The 19,278-nt window shown below is 43.4% G+C and overlaps 3 protein-coding genes across 3 annotated transcripts in view; 1 reads left to right on the forward strand and 2 right to left on the reverse strand.

Moving 5' to 3' along the window:
• JAKMIP2 (janus kinase and microtubule interacting protein 2) overlaps positions 1-11,483 on the reverse strand; it is a 217,447-nt gene extending 205,964 nt beyond the window's left edge. Inside the window, exon 1 of the mRNA XM_053222839.1 lies at positions 10,241-11,483. The gene's annotated coding sequence lies outside the window, so the exon portion shown is untranslated. The remainder of the gene's footprint in view (positions 1-10,240) is intronic.
• SCGB3A2 (secretoglobin family 3A member 2) overlaps positions 10,685-19,278 on the forward strand; it is a 42,077-nt gene continuing 33,483 nt past the window's right edge. Inside the window, exon 1 of the mRNA XM_053222860.1 lies at positions 10,685-10,955. Within this exon, the coding sequence (XP_053078835.1) occupies positions 10,922-10,955 (34 nt within the window). The 5' untranslated portion in view covers positions 10,685-10,921. The remainder of the gene's footprint in view (positions 10,956-19,278) is intronic.
• SPINK1 (serine peptidase inhibitor Kazal type 1) lies at positions 12,463-19,230 on the reverse strand. Its single transcript, XM_015083165.3, has 4 exons — positions 19,104-19,230; positions 18,022-18,053; positions 16,427-16,533; positions 12,463-12,588 (listed from the first exon to the last, which is right to left on the reverse strand). The coding sequence occupies exons 1-4, from the start codon at positions 19,156-19,158 to the stop codon at positions 12,543-12,545; spliced, it is 240 nt and encodes a 79-aa protein (XP_014938651.1). The 5' UTR covers positions 19,159-19,230; the 3' UTR covers positions 12,463-12,542.

Genomic DNA, 19,278 nt, shown 5'->3' on the forward strand with positions numbered 1-19,278 from the left:
TAATTAGGGAAGTTCAGGTTAATAAGCATCTGTTGAGTCTCCTGAAGACAAAGGTAGGGACAAGACATGTCCTCTACTCTTAAGGAATTTTAAAATAATGAGACACAGATCACACATATGGACAAGGAAAGCATGAGGCATGCTGTAGAAAGGGGTGTGTACACAGGGCCTCCAGAGCTCAACAGAAGGGTACTGACCCACTTCATCCATTTAAGAAGAAACGAGTGATGGAAAGGGAAGAGGTGGAGTGAATAAGCAGAAAAGCATTTTCCAAGTAACTAGAAGTAAATCTAACGTGTGAGGGAGAAAGGGCAGGGTAAGTGGAGTTTAAATTAGGACCTAGGAAAAGGTTGAATCCCAGAAGATATATGAGGAAGTAAAAGCTTTTATTCTATCTGGAAGGCCACTGGTTCCCACCTTCTTTGCATATAAGGACATACTTCTTAATGTCAAAAATTGGAATGCTTGTTCTCTCTTAACTGAGAAAATACTCAGAGATAAAAATTGTTTTTAAAATTAAAAACATAGTACTTTTAAATTATTTTTTAAACATTCAACACCTCAGGTAAATATATATGAACACTTTTGCTACTTATGTGTGGGAGCTGTTTCCTTTTTTGTCTACCAAAAATGAATGGTACATGTAGAGATTAAGCGATCTCTTCTATCATAATTCACATTAAGGGACAATATTTAAGGCATGGAGGAAGCAGCATGGTATCATGGGAGTCAAACAGGCATTCTTATCCTGCTCTTCTTAGGCAGTAGGCAGTCCCTGAAATTTTTGAAGTTCAGTACCCTCACCAGGAAAATGGACTAAAAGGATTTACCTAGATTGATTTTTAAAGGAGTAAATGTAAAAGACCTTGTGATAGATAGAAGGGGAGGGAGAGATTAGGAAGAAAGAGTGTTCGTGTAAGAGGAAACATACTGCTACAGGAGAAGTCAGTGTGAATTCCAGGTTATATGATGATGACTAAGGGGACAGTTGAGTCTCTAGAAGGAAGAAAATGGAAGGAATGGTCTCATCTCTGAGAGGTCAAGAAGAGTAGGTCATTTATGTGATGACCACACCAAAAATGAAGTTCACCTACTTAGCAAGTTAGAGCACAATAAGAGCGGAGCTATGAGTAGGGGGGTCTATTTCCTAAGTTCAGGAAGAGGAAGGATGAAGGAAGACAATGTAAAAACAGTGCCCGAGCTTTAGTGTCTGCATCATATACTTTATCAATAACAATGACAAAAAAGACCCTGCCAAATTAGAACATTTTGACAACATATTAAAATATTGATAGTTTTATCGGTTTTACAGGTCACATGTCATAACATGAGGCAAATAAATGGGCTCCATTTTCTAATCAACAACTACCAGGTGTTATGGAAGTTAAGAAAGGTCTTTCTACAAAATACTCCAATCTCTTTGGGTACTAACTACCCCTTGCCTTTTTCGTCTTCTGTCTTTCCTCCACTGAGAGCAGAGACAAAAGTGCATACATTATTTACCTGAGGCCGATGAAGGTAAGAAGTGTTGGAAGCACAGTACCAAAGTCCCATTTTTTGCCTAATCATAGTATGACAGTGATTAATATCATTTACTCCACATGGAAGTATTCAGAAAAAGTTTCTAGTGGATCTTCACTCCTGGAAATACCCATGAAATAGCTTCATGAACAGATTGTTCCTGGCAAACTCAGCTCACCTCCTTCCCCTCACCCGACAACCATCATTTTGCTCTGCGTATCTATAAGCTTGTGTTTTGTTTTGTTTTTTAGATTCCAATTAAAAGTGAGATCATATAGTATTTGTCTTTCTCTGTCTGACTTGTTTCACTTTGCATAATGCCCTCAAAGTCCATCCATGTTGTCACAAATGGCAAGATTTGATTTTTTATGGCTACATAATTTTCTTGTGTGTGTACACATTTTATTTATCCATTCATCCATCAGTGGACACTTCTGTTATTTCCATATCTTGGCTGTGGTAAATAATACTGCAATGAATATGGTAGTGCGGGAGGATGCTGGTTTTTTTTGTTTTTTGTTTTTTTTAAGACTCCTTTGGGTTGTGGGAAGGAAAGATTCTGATGCCGATATTTCAGACCTGGTGAGAGTATAATTTAATGGAAGCAAAAAAAATAGTCTATTAATTATTGTAGCACAGTAAAACTGTTGCAACTGCAGAATAAATGCTAGATATTATGTATGTAATTTAAAACAAAACCTAAATTGGGTTTTGAAGGTCACAAAAATATAAATACACAATGTTCAATCAAGTGGAAAATAAAAAGTTAACAACCTAATTAATGAAGGCATTATTTTTCCTATAAGGATGTTTTTGTTGTTTTTTTTTTCAGGTTTCTACTGTTCAAAATTTCATCACAACCTCATTTAATCAAAACATTTGATGAAAATTTTTAAACATGTAATTCAATTTTAGCGACACACTAGGAATTCCAGAGTTGGTATGATAAATATTTTAAGCTGAAAACATTTGAGCTTAAAAACAAAAACAGAAGGAAGATTTCTCATAGCTTTTCTTATCTGACTAAAAGCAGCAACTTCTGGGAAATAAGGCTGACATAAATTCCCTCCGTGGGGCAGGTCTACCAGGAAGAGGAAGAGGAAGAATATACTACTATAAGTATAACCAAGGCCCTGAAGAAGATGGAAAGACCACTCACATCTGCGTAGAGAAACATCGCAAACTTCTCAATCTGTTTTCTCCAAAAAACCCATTTGTCTTTCCTAAAGAAACCTATCTGTTCTTTCCATAGAAGTCTTTTCTGCTCTTTCCTCTATTGAGTTAGGCATGTAAGTCTCTAACTGTTTGGAGAGCTGCCTACTTCTTTTGTTAACTTCCATATATGCACATGAATGAATGGTTTTTCTCCTATTAATTGGTTACTTGTCACTTTAATTTGTAGGCTCCCAGTGTCTGAGTCTAATTGGTTGAGGAAAAGTTTCTTCCTCACACAATAATTTTCACACAGGAATTGTCACAAAATATGAAAGAAGAAAACCCAACTTCTCAAAAAATGTTGAGTACCCCCAGATCCTTTTTTTCTAAATGTTTATTTTTGAGAAAGAAAGAGAGAGAGAGATACAGAAGGTCAGTGGAGGAGGGGCAGAGAGAGAGGGAGACAGAATCTGCAGCAGGCTCCAGGCCCTGAACTAGAGCCCAAGGAGGGCTTGAACTTGTAAAGTGCATGATCATGATCTGAGCCACCCAGATGACCCCTGGAGTACTAATATAAAAATATTTTTTTCAATGTTTATTTATTTTTGAGAGATACAGAGGGAGAGAGAGCATGAGCAGGGGAGGGGCAGAGAGAGAAGGAGACACAGAAACTGAAGCAGGCTCCAGGCTCCGAGCTGTCAGCACACAGCCCGAAGTGGGGCTCGAAACCACGAGCTGTGAGATCATGACCTGAGCCAACGTCAGACACTTTACTGACTGAGCCACCAACGTGCCCCTAAAGTAATAATTTTTAAAGAAGGAAAAGCCATAGGTGCAAATTGTTACAGAAGGCAGACGCAGTGGCAATAGTGATGGATGGATGGTTAAACATGACAAAGAAGCAAAGGAGCTGTGCAGTTTGACTAATTCTACCCCTGAGTGAGAATCTCCGTTTTCTCATTCCTAAAATGAGGATCTCAGTCATTCCTAAAATGAGGATCTCAGAGTTTGTGGTAAGGATTCAATGGGAAAATGAACTCATGGGAATCATGTAATGTAGGGTCTGACACATAGAATTACTCAATACATGTTAGTTCCTATTATCTTTATTATTCTTTATTAACTTTCACCTGATGCCACATCTTTAAGGTCTGAGAGTTAACTTCTATTAAGCTGTTTTTTGAAGATTTTAAAGATCTCCAGAATTCGAAAAAGTTTTTACTTCAAAATAGTGTTATAAGTTTTAAAAAAAAACACATATAATTCATTTCAGTAAATGAAGGAGCTCTAAAAAGCTGAAATTCAGCATGAACAGTTCAAAATATAATAAGGTTCGGCCCTTCAGAACCACATTTGCTATTAAAACTTAACTAATTTTTCTCTTTGTGCTTCTCTTTTTATATTCAGGTGCTTATCTCGAATTTTTTTTAAGTTTCTTTATTTCCGAGAGAGAGCAAGAGACAGAGACAGACACAGAGACAGAGAGAGAGAGAGAGAGCATAAGCAGGGGAGGAGCAGAGACAGGGAGACACAGAATCCAAAGCAGGCTCCAGGCTCTGAGCTGTCAGCACAGAGCCTGATGTGGGGCTCAAACTCGCGAACTGCGAGATCATGACCTGAGCCGAAGTCGGACGCTTAACCAACTGAGCCACCCAGGTGCCCCTATCTCAAAATTTTTTTTAAGTATGCATGGCTCTTTCTACTTTTTTCCCCCTTGTAACTTCCACACATGTGTATTTTCTTACTTTCTCTGCTGTTTTCTCTTTGTGTTTACTTTTCTTACACAAGTCTTGCCCTGGTGACTCCTAATTGCCAACTTTCTCTTATTTCTTTTGCTTCCTTCAGCAGGGAGTGAAAAAACCCAAAAGAGTAGTATTAATTTTACTTTACACTCTTTATTCATGACCACACCTGTGATGAGGATGGGTTACCGACTGGCACCTAAAAACAGCAAGAGCAAAGACAGCACACTACACAATTAGGTTCTGGTGCCTTGGTCTCCAACCAGCCTTTTTTGTTTGTTATTTGTACCTTTCAGTGAATACTGATTTGTATAAAGGCAAAAGATTTATGTCATTCCTTCTTCAACATCATTTTATGGTCTATATAGTCCATATTTTGAGCTAAAAGTTAGCTATGGCTTAAACAATGAAAAAAAAAAGGAAATTGGTGGCAGTGCTAAGGCTTTCAAAGGTAAGAGCTTCCTGAACTATGCAAGTAAATTGTATTTTCACTTAGTTGGATTAAGCTAGGGTTTATAGGGTATAAATTGGATCAGAGAAATGGAACTGAAGTTACAATATTAGTCATGTCCCTCTTTCTCAGAAGGTTCAAGCACAGTTTTTAAAAAAATGTTTCATTTCAAACAAGTGAACTTCTCCAGTGAGACAAAAATATTTTTATATACTATTCCCTTCTGATAGCTCCATATTTCAAATATTCTGAAACCAGTAAAGGAAACTGTACAGAACTCTATTGGACCTGTGACCATGCTTCCTTGGAGTTTATCTCGAGTTGTTGTATTCTGGCATTTAAAGAGGGTTACAGTTCTTAGGTTTACTCAGGGATTAAGACCTAACAGTAGGAACTGGGTTTATTACCCTATTTCTTGCCGGGACCTTGAAACCCTGCTCCACCCATAAAATTGTCGGTCACCCATGTCCCTATTTGGGGGAGTGTGGTTTATATCTCTAATTTTTTTTACATTTAAAAGCGGAGAGATTTTAGTGCGATCTTGTACACAACTGAGTAATCTCTTCCATAAAACCTCTGACTATTCAATAATGCATTGAACTGTTACTGGAAGAAATAAAATTCCTTCTATCAGGAAAATGTTAATATATCAGGAGACCTTTTTTAGTGAGCTCAAAGGATTACAAGATGAATAATAATAATAACAACAACAATAAAAAGTTAGTAATTCTTGAGCACTTACTGTATGGCATACATGGTCCTGTTAGGAACCTGTTACTATTCATCCCATATTAGAGATGAGGAAATTCGCTGGCTTCTCCCAGGTCATGTGGTTAAATGGTGGGAAACCCGGATTCCAGCAGAGCACTCGAAACCAGAGCCCCTGTTCTTAAACCATCCTAGCGTAAACCTTCCCACTGAGCCCACATCAGCCTCCTTTAATCCCTAACCAATTAGCCTAAATTCTCCCTTTGGGCCAACCAGAATATGTTCATCCCTCTTTCCCCCATTCATGTATGTAACAAAAAGAGTATTAATTGAGTAGCTCCTAGATGTTACTCTCCTCCAGCTTATAATACAGCCATGAAAAAGGATGTTTCTGCTTTCATGGTGGCAACACTCTCTCAAATGGTTTGAAAAGACCTTTCAGATTCCCACAAGTTTTCCTTTCTTTAGATCAAATTTTCCTATTTCTTTCAACCATTTATCATAGGACACATTTTCAAATTCTTTTTAATCCTGGTAGCCTTTCTCTTCTAAACACATTTCCGTTTGTAAATATGTCTTTTAAAATGTAACCACCAGACATGAATGCAGCAACCCACATGTTTTATTTTATTTTTTAACATTTATTTATTTTTGAGAGACAGAGACAGAGTGTGTGCAGGGGAGGGGCAGAGAGAGAGGGAGACACAGAATCTGCTGACAGCTCAGAGCCCAATGGGGGACTCGAACTCAAGAACCATGAGATCATGATCTGAGCTACAGCTGGATGCTTAACGGACTGAGCCACCCAGGTGCCCCTCCACATGCTGATGGGTCTGTTAAAAGCAAGACAGACCCACACCACCAAAGCAAAGAGTAATTTAATTACACTTTCCACTCTCCCAGAAATGGAATCTTAAACCAGTCAATTTGGAATTGCCTGATAAGCACTAGTTAGGTAAACTGTCCAATAGACCCCCTCATCCCCTAAAGGAAGGTAACCTTCCAGTAACCAACCAGCCTTTTTGTCTAGTAGTGTAACCTCTTCGTTCCTGCTCCCCTCTGGCTGTAAATGTCTTTCATTCTGTGCAGCTCCTTGGAGCTACTTTCGATCTGTTAGATTGGATGTTGCTGGATCCGAATCCATTTTTGTCCACATAAAGTCTTGAAATTGTAATATGCCTCATGTTTATGTTTTCACAGTCCTGGTGACGGAAGAAGGAACCAGGAGCAATCAGACCCAGGTAGGTACCTGTTGCTCCCCTCGAGCTCCAAACCAGACCCAGGTACCTGCTGAGCCCCTTGAGCTCGAGCAAAAAGACCCAGGTAGGTACCTGCTGAGCCCCCTGAGCTTGAGCAAACAGACCCAGGTAGGTATCTGCTGAGCCCCCTGAGCTGGAGCAACCAGACCCAGGTACCTGCTGAGCCCCTTGAGTTTGAGCAAACAGACCCCAGGTAGGTACCTGCTGAGCCCCTTGAGCTGGAGCAACCAGACCCAGGTAGGTACCTGCTGAGTCCCTTGAGCTTGAGCAACCAGACCCAGGTACCTGCAGAGCCCCCTGACCTCGAGCAACCAGATCCAGGTACCTACTGAACCCCTTGAGCTCGAGCAAACAGACCCCAGGTGGTACCTGCTGAGCCCCTTGAGCTCGAGCAAAGAACCCAGGTACCTGCTGAGCCCCCTGAGCTCAAGCAACCAGATCCAGGTACCTGCTGAACCCCTTGAGCTCGAGCAAACAGACCCCAGGTAGGTACCTGCAGAGCCCCTTGAGCTTGAGCAACGAGACCCAGGTACCTGCAGAGCCCCCTGACCTTGAGCAACCAGATCCAGGTACCTACTGAACCCCTTGAGCTCGAGCAAACAGACCCCAGGTGGTACCTGCTGAGCCCCTTGAGCTCGAGCAAAGAACCCAGGTACCTGCTGAGCCCCCTGAGCTCGAGCAACCAGATCCAGGTACCTGCTGAACCCCTTGAGCTCGAGCAAACAGACCCCAGGTAGGTACCTGCTGAGCCCCTTGAGCTCGACCAAACAGACCCAGGTAGGTACCTGCTGAGCCCCCTGAGCTCGAGCAAACAGACCCAAGTCCCTGCTGAGCCCCTTGAGCTTGAGCAAACAGACCCAGGTAGGTACCTGCTGAGCCCCCTGAGCTCGAGCAAACAGACCCAAGTCCCTGCTGAGCCCCTTGAGCTCGAGCAAACAGACCCAGGTAGGTACCTGCTGAGCCCCCTGAGCTCGAGCAAACAGACCCAAGTCCCTGCTGAGCCCCTTGAGCTCGAGCAAACAGACCCAGGTAGGTACCTGCTGAGCCCCCTGAGCTGGAGCAACCAGACCCAGGTACCTGCTGAGCCCCTTGAGTTTGAGCAAACAGACCCCAGGTAGGTACCTGCTAGGCCCCTAGAGCTTGAGCAACCAGATCCAGGTACCTGCTGAACCCCTTGAGCTCGAGCAAACAGACCCCAGGTAGGTAACTGCTGAGCCCCTTGAACTCGAGCAACCAGACCCAGGTAGGTACCTGCTGAGCCCCCTGAGCTCGAGCAAACAGACCCAAGTCCCTGCTGAGCCCCTTGAGCTCGAGCAAACAGACCCAGGTAGGTACCTGCTGAGCCCCCTGAGCTGGAGCAACCAGACCCAGGTACCTGCTGAGCCCCTTGAGTTTGAGCAAACAGACCCCAGGTAGGTACCTGCTAGGCCCCTAGAGCTTGAGCAACCAGATCCAGGTACCTGCTGAACCCCTTGAGCTCGAGCAAACAGACCCCAGGTAGGTAACTGCTGAGCCCCTTGAACTCGAGCAACCAGACCCAGGTAGGTACCTGCTGAGCCCCTTGAGCTCGAGCAACAAGACCCAGGTAGGTACCTGCTGAGCCCCTTAAACTTGAGCAAACAGACCCAGGTACCTGCTGAGCCCCCTGAGCTCGAGCAACCAGACCCAGGTACGTGCTGAGCCCCCTGAGCTCGAGCAACCAGACCCAGGTACCTGCTGAGCCCCCTAAGCTCGAGTAACCAGACCCAGGAAGGTACCTGCTAAGCCCCTTGAGCTCCAGCAACCAGACCCAGGTACCTGCTGAGCCCCCTGAGCTCAAGCAAACAGATCATGGTAAGTACCTGCTGAGCCCCTTGAGCTCGAGCAACCAGACCCAGGTAGGTACCTGCTGACCCCCTTGAGCTCGAGCAAACAGACCCAAGTCCCTGCTGAGCCCCTTGAGCTCGAGCAAACAGACCCAGGTAGGTACCTGCTGAGCCCCCTGAGCTCGAGCAAACAGACCCAGGTAGGTACCTGCTGAGCCCCCTGAGCTGGAGCAACCAGACCCAGGTACCTGCTGAGCCCCTTGAGTTTGAGCAAACAGACCCCAGGTAGGTACCTGCTAGGCCCCTAGAGCTTGAGCAACCAGATCCAGGTACCTGCTGAACCCCTTGAGCTCGAGCAAACAGACCCCAGGTAGGTAACTGCTGAGCCCCTTGAACTCGAGCAACCAGACCCAGGTAGGTACCTGCTGAGCCCCTTGAGCTCGAGCAACCAGACCCAGGTAGGTACCTGCTGAGCCCCTTAAACTTGAGCAAACAGACCCAGGTACCTGCTGAGCCCCCTGAGCTCGAGCAACCAGACCCAGGTACGTGCTGAGCCCCCTGAGCTCGAGCAACCAGACCCAGGTACGTGCGGAGCCCCCTGAGCTCGAGCAACCAGACCCAGGTACCTGCTGAGCCCCCTAAGCTCGAGTAACCAGACCCAGGAAGGTACCTGCTAAGCCCCTTGAGCTCCAGCAACCAGACCCAGGTACCTGCTGAGCCCCCTGAGCTCAAGCAAACAGATCATGGTAAGTACCTGCTGAGCCCCTTGAGCTCGAGCAACCAGACCCAGGTAGGTACCTGCTGACCCCCTTGAGCTCGAGCAAACAGACCCAAGTCCCTGCTGAGCCCCTTGAGCTCGAGCAAACAGACCCAGGTAGGTACCTGCTGAGCCCCCTGAGCTCGAGCAAACAGACCGTGGTAGGTACCTGCTGAGCCCCCTGAGCTGGAGCAACCAGACCCAGGTACCTGCTGAGCCCCTTGAGTTTGAGCAAACAGACCCCAGGTAGGTACCTGCTAGGCCCCTAGAGCTTGAGCAACCAGATCCAGGTACCTGCTGAACCCCTTGAGCTCGAGCAAACAGACCCCAGGTAGGTAACTGCTGAGCCCCTTGAACTCGAGCAACCAGACCCAGGTAGGTACCTGCTGAGCCCCTTAAACTTGAGCAAACAGACCCAGGTAGGTACCTGCTGAGCCCCCTAAACTTGAGCAACCAGACCCAGTACGTGCTGAGCCCCCTGAGCTCGAGCAATCAGACCCAGGTACGTGCTGAGCCCCCTGAGCTCAAGCAACCAGACCCAGGTACCTGCTGAGCCCCCTAAGCTCGAGTAACCAGACCCAGGAAGGTACCTGCTAAGCCCCTTGAGCTCCAGCAACCAGATCCAGGTACCTGCTGAGCCCCCTGAGCTCAAGCAAACAGATCATGGTAAGTACCTGCTGAGCCCCTTGAGCTCGAGCAACCAGACCCAGGTAGGTACCTGCTGACCCCCTTGAGCTCGAGCAACCAGACCCAGGTAGGTACCTGCTGAGCCCCTTGAGCTCGAGCAACCAGACCCAGGTACCTGCTGAGACCCCTGAGCTCGAGCAACCAGACCCAGGTACCTGCTGAGACCCCTGAGCTCCAGCAACAGGATCCTTGAGCTCGCTGCTTCTCGCTGCCTCGGGAGGTGGTCGGGACGCCCCTGTGAGATCCCAGCAGCTTTTACGTGAGAAGCTCTCAAGCGTTCCTGGAACATTTCTTCTTCCTGACTGGACCCGCAAGCCGGCTGGAGTCGGACTGGGTCTGACTTCGAAACCAGGCCGAGTCCCACGGCAGACTTAGTCCGACTTCAAAACCGGAAGAAGTTCGGGGCCGGACTGGTTCCGGCTTAGAAATCAGACCGGGTCCGACTGTGAAGGGGGACTGAGTTCGGGGTGTTCGGCGTCCGCTGTAAAAACCGCCCGGTTGCGGGGCCGGGGCGGGCGGCGGGCGGCGAACCCTTCCGCTGGAAGGCTGCACGAGCAGCTGAAGCTCCGCAAAGACCCTCTCGCGTTACCGTGGCGTCGCGGGAGCTCTTCTGTCCGGGAGCGGCTCGTGCACCTGCGCGGTGCCCTCCAGACAAAGGCGTCCCAGCCGAGCCCTCGCCGTGAGGGAAAGGGGATATTGGTCCTCCTCTGACGTGTCTGGTGACCAGGATGAGAACGCTGGGGCATCGTGCTCTCTCGGAGGCCGGCAGGGGCATTCTGGGAAAACTGGCCGAGGCCACCTAAAGGGTAAGCATTTGTACCAAAGTGGGCGCCCCTATGTCTATCTGTGGTGCCTGGTCGATAGAGGAGGGTAAAATGTCCTTGCCTCTTCCTTTCCAAATTCAGATTGGCAAGAAAAAAACAAACAAACACAACAAAAACAAAAACATTTGTAACAATTAGGTCTTTGAATTGTGACTCGTGAATTTGCTCTCAGGTACCATTAGTTGTTGGTCCTTTCCCAGGGACAGCTACTCCCTTCTTGTTTGTCTCATTTTGTGTCCTACCAACTTAGGTTGACAATCGTCAGATTGGGGTCCTCCAAAATATGGCTGGGCAGAAATGTAGGTTGTTGCTGTTTACCTTTTAACGGGTGTGAGAGAGAGAGTGAGAGAGCAGAACAGAACCATTAAAGGCGAACAATCTGGGTTTATGTATTCCTTCTTAGTGTAACCTCCAAACCTCTTCTCTCCAAACCTGTAAAATGGTCCAATTAGACATGACGATTTCTACCATTCAATGATTTAAATTCCGTTTCCTGTGGCAAAGTTCTTTCATATTAAGGGTGCCCTTCAAGTGTCCTCTAGCATCATAGACAAGATGCAGGAAGCCATCTTACATCCATAACCTCTGTTAGCACGGTATTTGGTGAGCTGTTAGGCTCAGCTGGCTGAGTCACTCAGCAGACCACAGCATCCTCTACTGGTGAGATTTAAACTTCAAGACACGCATATTCTGAATAGCACAACAAATTAACCTAAACCTTGAGTTTAGGGACAGATTTTGTGTTGGGACAGATTTTGATGTACCTGGTGCATCTCAGGCTTTTTTTAGACCTCTGTCCACTTCTCCACTCTCTGCTGGTTCTTCATGACAGCTCAGGATTTCAAGCTGCTTTTCTGTGTCTTTTTCATTGATTATAGATACTTTTTTCTTTTGAGGTACTTCCCTATCTCTACCTTATTTGCTGTCCCTAAGCATATAGGTCTTTTAATATGAGGATGTTACCCAAAATTCATATGGAAGAAATAGGCAAAGAATAATCCACCTGAGGTGGATAACACGAAGTGTTACATTTAGAATCCGCCCTGGCTTAAAAGCCTAACTCTGCCACCTTATTTGCTTATTTGCCTATTAGTCAGGTTACTTAACTTTTGTAAGTTGACCCACAGGATAAGGATAACCTTACAGGGTTATTGTGGCTCACATGTAAATCTGAGTCAACTACAAAGAGTCCTGGTACAATCATAGATGCTCTATTAAATCCCAAGGTAACCTAAGGGAATTATTTCAGTTGGCAAAAGGTAGTGGATAACATGTTTCTGGACTGAGAGTTTACCAACTTTCTTCTCATGCCAGTTAATTCTCTCTGGGATTATATGATCATTTGTGTCCTGCCTGCAGTCACATTTCCTGAGCCAGTTTTCAGAATGTGAGGTAGGAAATGGGAAAGGAAAAAGCATCATGAGGGAGACTTTGTCCAAAATTTCAGGATTGCTGTGTTTTGTGAAATTTGTTCCATTCTGAGTTTGTTTCAGCCCCCTGACCCCAGTGTAATCAAATGTGCCTTTGAGGAAAAAGCATTCGGGAACAACAGGAAGTATTTAGATGCATTTTATTTAACAGTAAGGCCAGCTAGGCGTTGTGGTGACCACATGGGATTTTAGAACCTTGGTTCTCAGCAAGGCCCAGATTTTTTAATGAGGACAGGGTTCTGGCGCTTCCTATAGAAGAGATTGGGAAAAAAAAAAAAATCAAACTTTGCTGACAAAAAAACTGACAATGGGAGAAAAACAATGAAAAAAGATCAGCTTTATTTAAAATAGAAAGGTTTCAGATTTATTCCCATTTCTTTGTCTTTCAATCATTTATTCATTTACTTATTCATAAATTCATCAAATATCGGTCAATGCTGTTGCTTACATACACTAAGGATACAACAGAAAGGAAAAATATCTGTCCTCACAGAGTGTGCAGATCTACTGTGGCATTACAGGAAACCAGTGAAATCAACCTCTAAGTCATCATTGGTTCTTTTACTCCTAATATCATTGTCCTAGCCACAAGATTTCCATCTTAGCTGCTGCCTGGCCTACTCCAGGATGCTCTAATTGGCTGATCTTTTGTCTTAGAACTCTGGGGATTAATATCTGTGGGATCTCACAAAAGGAAATCATATCTGTGTCCTGATAACTGCCAGCTCTAAGCATCCCCCCCTCCAGATAAAAACCTCACTCAACTACCAACTCACTCCCAACTCATTACCTTTCCCAAACCAGTTTTCTCTTCTGTCAGCTAAATGTTCTTAAATCCTGTAATTGTTCTTCATGAGATTGTTTGCAGAGCTCGCTCTCGCTCTCTCTCTGTCTCTCTCTCTCTCTCTCTCTTCTTAGCCATCCTTTCTTTGAATATACTGGTTTATAAAAATTCTTCTATTTCTCCGTTACTTGGGGACATCTGACTTCCATATATCTTTTTGCATGTATTTATCTGGACCTTGATGATTTTTTTTTTAAGTTTATTTATTTTGTGAGAGAGAGCATGAGCAGGGAAGGGACAGAGAGAAAGGGAGAATCTCAAGCAGGCCCCACACTGCCAGCACAGAGCCCAACAGGGGCCCCAAACCCACGAACTGCAAATTCATGACCTGAGCCAAAACCAAGAGTCAGATGCTAAACTGACTGAGTCACTCAGGTGCCACCTTTTTAAGAGCTTTTAATGTCTTTTTGTTCCATAATTATTATTCATGCATAACACTTATGTCTGAGTTGTTTTAACATACACAGCGCAAACTTTTAAACACATTGACTTATTTCTCTACCTGTGCTGTCCAGTAGAGAAGACACCATTCCTATTCAGCTGTTTAAATTCAAATCAGTTAAAAAATGATGTAATATTAAAAATACAGCTTCTTAGATGTACTAACCACATTTTAAGCCCTGGTGGCTAGTGGCTTCCATACTAGACAACACAGATATAGAACATTTCCGTCTTGAAGAAAGTTCTACCAGAGAACGCTGATCTATAGAACAGAATTTGACAGTACAGGCTCCCTAAGGAGACATAGAAGAGACAGAAAAAAGTCCTGACTGACTATATCTGACAAGCACATTAATGAGCTAGGAGATGCAAGCATAACCCACCAACATGGGTTAGAGCTTGGCTCTAGTTAACTCTACACCATATTCATTTGGGGCTTTCAGTGGGCAGTAGAGAGAAACGCAACATGGTACATTTGAAAATATTTTACTTTAGAAGAAACCACATTTTCTCTCTAGACCTGTTTACTTATCTGAGAGATACAGGAAGAGAAGTTACATTTTTCTGGCATTTAAATATTCTTCCCATATATGAATATTTTTGAAAAAATAGAACAAGTAAGCAGGATGGGTAGGTTTTAAAAGCTGAATGAATGATGTGTCTCAGCTCTAAACTCATATTTTCCCAATATTTTGCTATAAATATTGGGCCTTTTGGTCTTGGCACTTGGAAAGTTTCTAAATCTCAAGGCTGTTATAATTGCTTTCTCCTCCCCTTGGATGGAAATAGGATGTTTGACCTTTATGTCAACAGCCTAGATCATGAGAAAATTAACAAGTGTTTTTGAGTTCCTTTTACAAATCTTTAGTGTGGAAATAAATTCACCACAAAGCAGAACACCTAATATTTTGGTTCTAAAACTTCAGAATGATAGATCTCTCTCCCTGGGGCCCTATTTCCACAATGCTTGCTAACACTGAGAATTTTCTGAAGTGATTTAAAGCAGACCAAGAAGAGAGATCATGTTATTGGGAACTTAGACTGTGGAATAATGGAAATAATATGCAGTCGTTTGAGCTTACATCAAACCCTTTAATACTAAATCAGTTCTAAGAATAACTTAGAGTTTTCTGGACTACTTGCGCAATCTCTTTTATTTGTTTTGATTGTTCTACGCCATTATTTAACCTGGAATGCTTTTGCACTGCTACCAAAATTCAGAGCCCTATTTAAATGACATCCTTTTCATGAATCCTTTCTTGACCCTTTCAATGAGAAGACATCTGATTCTCTCCTTCACACCTGTAGCACTTTCCTCACACCTCATTTGATGCCGCTTTTCACAGGTTACAAGAAGCTACCTTGTTTGCCCTGATGAGTTAATTTCTCTTACTCAAAAGCACAAGGAAAGCAGAGGAAACTAGCACATTGCTGGACACATGTTAGGTGTTCAGTAGCTATGTGAAGTAGAAAGTTTGTGGCAGATCTGCTTCTCTGAGTGCCTGAGTTTGATTCCCGACCTGTGATCACTTCAGAAAATGAGCTTCATTGAGGCCGGCTCTCATCTCCATAAATAAAAGTGCTATGAAAATATATTTTTGGCCACCTAATCTATGTGATTCATATATGCATTTTTGAGGGCTTTAGTTAACACAATCATTACCATCAGCAAGAATGATTTTTTTAAAGATTTTAATTTTAAGTAATCTCTATACCCATTAAGGGGCTCAAAGTCACAACCCCAAGATCAAGAGTCACATGTGCTATCAACTGAGCTAGCCAGGTGCCCCTGATTTTTTTTAATTTAAAGGTATTTTGGGTGTATTAGCTTTTTGAAAATCTAGACCATCCACTGTCTTGCTGGAAAAGCATGTTTTTTTGTCATATACATGATTTTTTAAAAACCGGTTGAGAGAACCATTCAGATACTTTCCTCCTCCATTCCACTGTCCTTTCCTTAACACGTTTATCTTATGTGATTAATTCCTTTCTCCCTTTTGTTCAGCTTTTCTCCTTATTGGAATGCCTCACTCTCCTTCTTGAGGGTCTAGAGAAAGTGTCCAAACTTTTCCAAATCCTAGCAGGCATAATTAGTTGTTTTTAATCATGTTTAAACATGTTGGCTTTTCTTCTGTATCTCACAAATTTACTTAGGCTGGTGCCTGACTTTAAAGCATAGTTGAGAGGCACCTGGGCGGCTCAGTCGGTTAAGCATTTGAGTCTTGATTTTGGCTCAGGTCATGATCCCAGGGTCATGGGATCAAGCCCTGTGTCCGGCTCCATGTTGGGTGTGGAGCCTGCTTAAGATTCTCTGTATGCCCCTCCCCAACTTTTGTGCCCATGTGTGCGTGTGCCCTCCCTCTCTTTTTCTCTCTCTCTCAAAAAAACATGTAGTTGAAAAAGCAAGGATTTGGAACCAGATCTGTCACTTCCTGCTGGTTGATTTTGAGCAGGTAATTTAAGCTCAGTCTCAATCTCTTCATGTGTATAATGGGCTTAGTATTATGTACCTCATAGACTCATGAATATTAAGTGCCTTGCACAATGCTTGACACAATAAATATTGTCTTTTATTGTAATACACACATAAATGTATGCATGTCTCTGGATAGAATCATACCAGATATAGAATAAGGAGAAGAAGAGATTGAGAATTATTTTTGGAAAACTACTTGTTTTATTTCTCTTGTGGTAAGATTAATGTTATTGATATATTGGTTGGAACTTGGGATAAAATATATGAAAATGTGAAGACAACTAGGTTAAAAATACGTTTTAAAAGACACTCAAGTTCGTACTCACTTATTTTCAACACATAACAAGCATTCATTAGAATAAGTTTTTCCATCAGTCCCACAGACAGGAGCATAGATCTTGGTACATCCAGGTATTTCACTGTCACATTTAGCCTGAAAATGGAATTAAACAGAATTGTTTTCCATCATTTTGTAGTCTTCGAGTTTATAACAAAATCTCTAAAACAGCTTTCACTTCCCTGGAGTTGATTAGCTTAAAGACAGAAGCCTGACTCCGGTGGGGGTAGTGATAATGAGTGTCCGAGAGAAAGAGTTCAGGGTTTGGAATCAGAAAGCCTGACTGTATGGACTGCCTCTGCTATTTACAAGTTGTGAGATATTGGCAGATCTCTTGGTTCCTCTGAACCTCAGTCACCTTATCTGTGCAGTGAGAAGGGTATTTTCACTTCGCCAACTAGCTCATGACGGTCATGTGAGGTTTAAATGAGGTGAGTGTGATAATGTTGAGGTTTATATTGACTACTGGCGCTGGTTCCTCTCAGGTCAGCCACACCATGGGCATGTCTTCCTTGCTCACTCTGGCCCAGTCACACTGCCCTTCTTTCAGTCATGTGACAGACAACACCAAGTTCTTTGTTCCCTTGGAGTCCTGGCATAGCCTATTTCGTCGACATCAGCAAGAACTCAGAATTATGAAATGGCTGTCTTAGGCTATACTTGCTTTCATGTACTATTCTCTTTCAACCTCAAAACTATCCTTTGAACTTTTTATTATACTCATCTTCCAGGGAAGACAGTGAAGCACATAGAGATTAAATCACCCAAGCCACATAGCTGGTAATTCCTGGATCCAGGATTCAAACCTAGTTGGTCTAGGTCCTGAGCTTTGGCTCTTAACCCCTTCACTCTACTACTTCTACCCACCAGTAGTATTTTGCTAACACTCACTTATCCTTTATGACTCAAAATAAATTTCACTCAGGGGCACATTCTCTGATCTAACCAGTCTAGGTTCCACATGGTACCAGAACTTCTTCACAACCCTTATCATTAGTGTAATTTATTCACTCATGCCCTTTAAGTTTGTCATCTATCCCCTCACTAGATATAAATGTAATGAAAAGAGGGACACTTCCCCCTCTGGGCTTCAGATTTATTGCAATTTACCTTATAAACACAAGGAAAAAATAGGAAAGTTAGATATAGAATATTTTTCTAGAGGAAGAACCAAGTTTATTATTTTTCTTTTGTTAGTTATAGATTAGGGCTCCACCTAGGGGACTGGGAAAAGTTTGTGCCAGCATGGTCAAGCTGGCCCTAAGGAGGAAGGGCTATTTGGGGTGAAGTTAAAAAGAATGCCACCCAACATCCTTGTCCTACCAGCTAGCCTCAAAATATATAAAACCCCCTCACAGCGACGGCTGTATGACTACATGGAAACTGCCTGTGTGTCAGTGCATTTGTTCTTCAGCATAAGCCCCTGTGGGGAAACTGTTGTTACTCTCCATACTTGTTAAGACTTGCTAGCACCACACACCTGTCCTGATTTCAGGTGAAATTGAAATTGAAACGCTTGAATGTGCATTGATTGGGGCAAACAGTTCTAGCCCTAGAGATAAGAAAGTACAAAATTGTCTTTACCTGTCTTTCCAGCAAGTCAGCTCTAGTGTTGCCTATAAAACATAAATCAGACATTGTGAGGTTGGGTCCTAAATGGGAGAAGCCAGCTGTGCTCTTATTCAGAATTCTCAGCTTCCATTGAAGACTGGTGACTTCTCTGCTGGCCTCTTCTGCCCCCCCCCGCCAACCTTTTCTTATTTCTGTCTTCTCTCAAGGATATCTCACTGGTGTCCAATCACTCCCTGCCTGTTGAAGCGTCAAGGAAATGAAGCAAAAGTTTGATTATGATCAAAATATCTTAGTTCAGCATTTCACAAAAGTTGACCCATTTCTTTGAAAATAGAAGTGATTTTACTTACTGCTTGAAATGTATCAGGTACGGAGCAAATATCTTCTGAATGCTCACTGACATTGTCACAACTGGCTACTAGACCTTTGATCTTACAATTAGTGATGTAAGAAGTCTAAGTATCTTTAATTCAGTTTATAGATGAATATGTGAAGAGTTTATACGACTAATTGTAAAGCAGTTACCACTAGCAGTAACCAGGTCTTGTGATAACAAAACTAACTTGGAATGACATGTAAGTCTTTTTGTAAGTAATGTTAAACATGGAGCTCTTTTGACAACTCAACATCGGACCCTAAGGAACTCATTCCCTCTGTTACATTACACTGCCTATTAATCCAGTTCACATTTATCCAATTCACAGATAGATGCTTAAAATTGCCATGCTGCATTCCCCGGAAAATAACAGGTCTTGCAGACATCATGTAGAGGATGGTCATTTTGGTTGAGGTCAATGAAGGGAAAAGGAGCTAACCTGATAGTATCCAAAGAAAGAAATGTGGGTGAGATTTGATTTTGATATTGACAGTTTCTGAAGTGATCTAGGTAAGGAGGTAGCTCTCCCTAGCTAAATGTCATAAGAAGCCGCAAGGCACTTATGGGCTTGAAGAAGCCTCCTGGAATAGGCCCCTGACCTTATTTCGCTAGGACCAAAAGATCTAAGACTAGACTGTAAATCTAGAAGGTAATGGGTTTAGTAATGCAACAAGTCAAACAGGTTTTACTCAAATCAGAAAAATATGCAGGCACCTACCAGATAGCCCCAACAGGGCCAAGGCACAGAGGAGGAGGATGCTTGTTACCTTCATGGCTGAAAGTTCTGTATCCAGTCAGTAGAAGATGGCTTTGAACTCACCACTTCTTTTCAGAACCCTGGGACTGGAAGGGTCATATAGACAAAGTGGCCGCCCAGGCTCCACCTCCTGTCC

This window comes from Acinonyx jubatus, chromosome A1 (assembly GCF_027475565.1).
Source record: "Acinonyx jubatus isolate Ajub_Pintada_27869175 chromosome A1, VMU_Ajub_asm_v1.0, whole genome shotgun sequence".
NCBI lineage: Eukaryota > Metazoa > Chordata > Mammalia > Carnivora > Felidae > Acinonyx > Acinonyx jubatus.